Below are 1,382 nucleotides of genomic sequence, written 5' to 3'. Positions count from 1 at the left end.
TCACAACGGTGTCCAGTGGGCCACCGACCCTTTCACCTAACACTCCCATCGTGAGCCCAGCTATTCTCCCACCTGGATCATCCCCAGCACCGACCCTTTCCACTGTCACTTCCACTGGCAACTCAGCCGCACGTCCACATGAGCTACTTCAAGCAGCGACCTCTCCCCCCAACACTTCCGCTGCAAAAGCACTCTCACGCAGTCTACTTAACTCTATTCCCAGTACCTCACAGCCGCTATCGCAGCTGAGCGCACACCTGTATGGAACAGTGGCCACTGAATCAAGAAGGTGCTCAATCTGGGGGGGGGGACACCAACATCACAGGAAGCACAAAGGGGAGGGAATGTTGGCAGCCCATTTTTGAAAAAGAACTTCCTGAGGGACCCTTGTTAGTGGTGGGTAAGGGTGACATAACGACAATGGAAATGGACGCTATTGTTAATGCTGCCAACCCTCAGTTAGAGCACAACGGAGGTGTGGCTGGAGCTATGGTGGAGGCAGGTGGGGCGACTATTCAAACTGACAGTCGAATCATTGTTGAGTCGCGTGGTCAGATAGCTGTTGGGGACATAGCGGTGACTAAATCTGGCAATCTTCCTTGTAGAATGATCATACACACTGTAATCCCTACTTTTGACCCTATTCATCCAGATGTCAGTGCTCAACAACTACGTGCTGCAATAACTCGTATCTTAGAGTATGCGAATATTAGTGAGCAGATTGAGACCTTGACAATTCCTGCCATTGGTGTTGGCCTCTTCGGGTTTCCTGTTCATGTGTGTGCAAGGGACATTATTGGAATGGAATTATAATGAACAAGTGTAGCCCCCAAGAATTTGCTGCCTCTCCAAAATCAGGTTAATTAGTAATGAGGACTGGACTGTTAAAGCTTTTAAGACTGCCTGCATCACCTGGACTCCACCCCATGATATAGGAGCTGCCCAAATAGAGCCTCTCATTCCAGGACTGTTACCTCCTCCTGCTCCTCATACACAAGTAATTACACCTGTACTTCAGGTGCCATCTCTACTCCCGCCTCAGGTGCTACCACCAACCCTGCCAACGCCCACGTCTGAGGATCCCATCCTTTATGTCAAGTGTACACCCCAGCAAGCTGCTACTCTGCTGAACTAACTCCCAGATCCAGAAAAACAACTGATGCCTTTCTATAGAAGCATGCTTCAAATCCTAAGGAATTACTTCGCTACATGGCAAGATCTCATTTCCCTGGCAAATCTTAAAGCAGGCGATGCATATTGGACTGTTATGGACACTGCATTTAATGATGCCTCACTTGTCAGTGACTTCACATGGGACTCTGGTGTTCAGTTCTGCCAACAACTTAAGCTCCGAGCTGTTCCAACTCGGCAACCGTACTAGA

General features: G+C 49.1%; 1 protein-coding gene across 1 annotated transcript; it reads left to right on the top strand.

The window, feature by feature from the left end:
- The first annotated feature begins 420 nt into the window (after nucleotides 1-420).
- Nucleotides 421-813, top strand: LOC141245757 (protein mono-ADP-ribosyltransferase PARP9-like). Its single transcript, XM_073669085.1, has one exon. The coding sequence runs from the start codon at nucleotides 421-423 to the stop codon at nucleotides 811-813; it is 393 nt and encodes a 130-aa protein (XP_073525186.1).
- The last annotated feature ends 569 nt before the right edge of the window (nucleotides 814-1,382 follow it).

This window comes from Phyllobates terribilis, unplaced genomic scaffold (genome assembly GCF_046119375.1).
Source record: "Phyllobates terribilis strain yellow unplaced genomic scaffold, ASM4611937v1 Scaffold_2__4_contigs__length_985480577, whole genome shotgun sequence".
NCBI classification, from domain to species: Eukaryota; Metazoa; Chordata; class Amphibia; order Anura; family Dendrobatidae; genus Phyllobates; species Phyllobates terribilis.
This window is presented reverse-complemented; position numbering and strand designations above follow the sequence as displayed.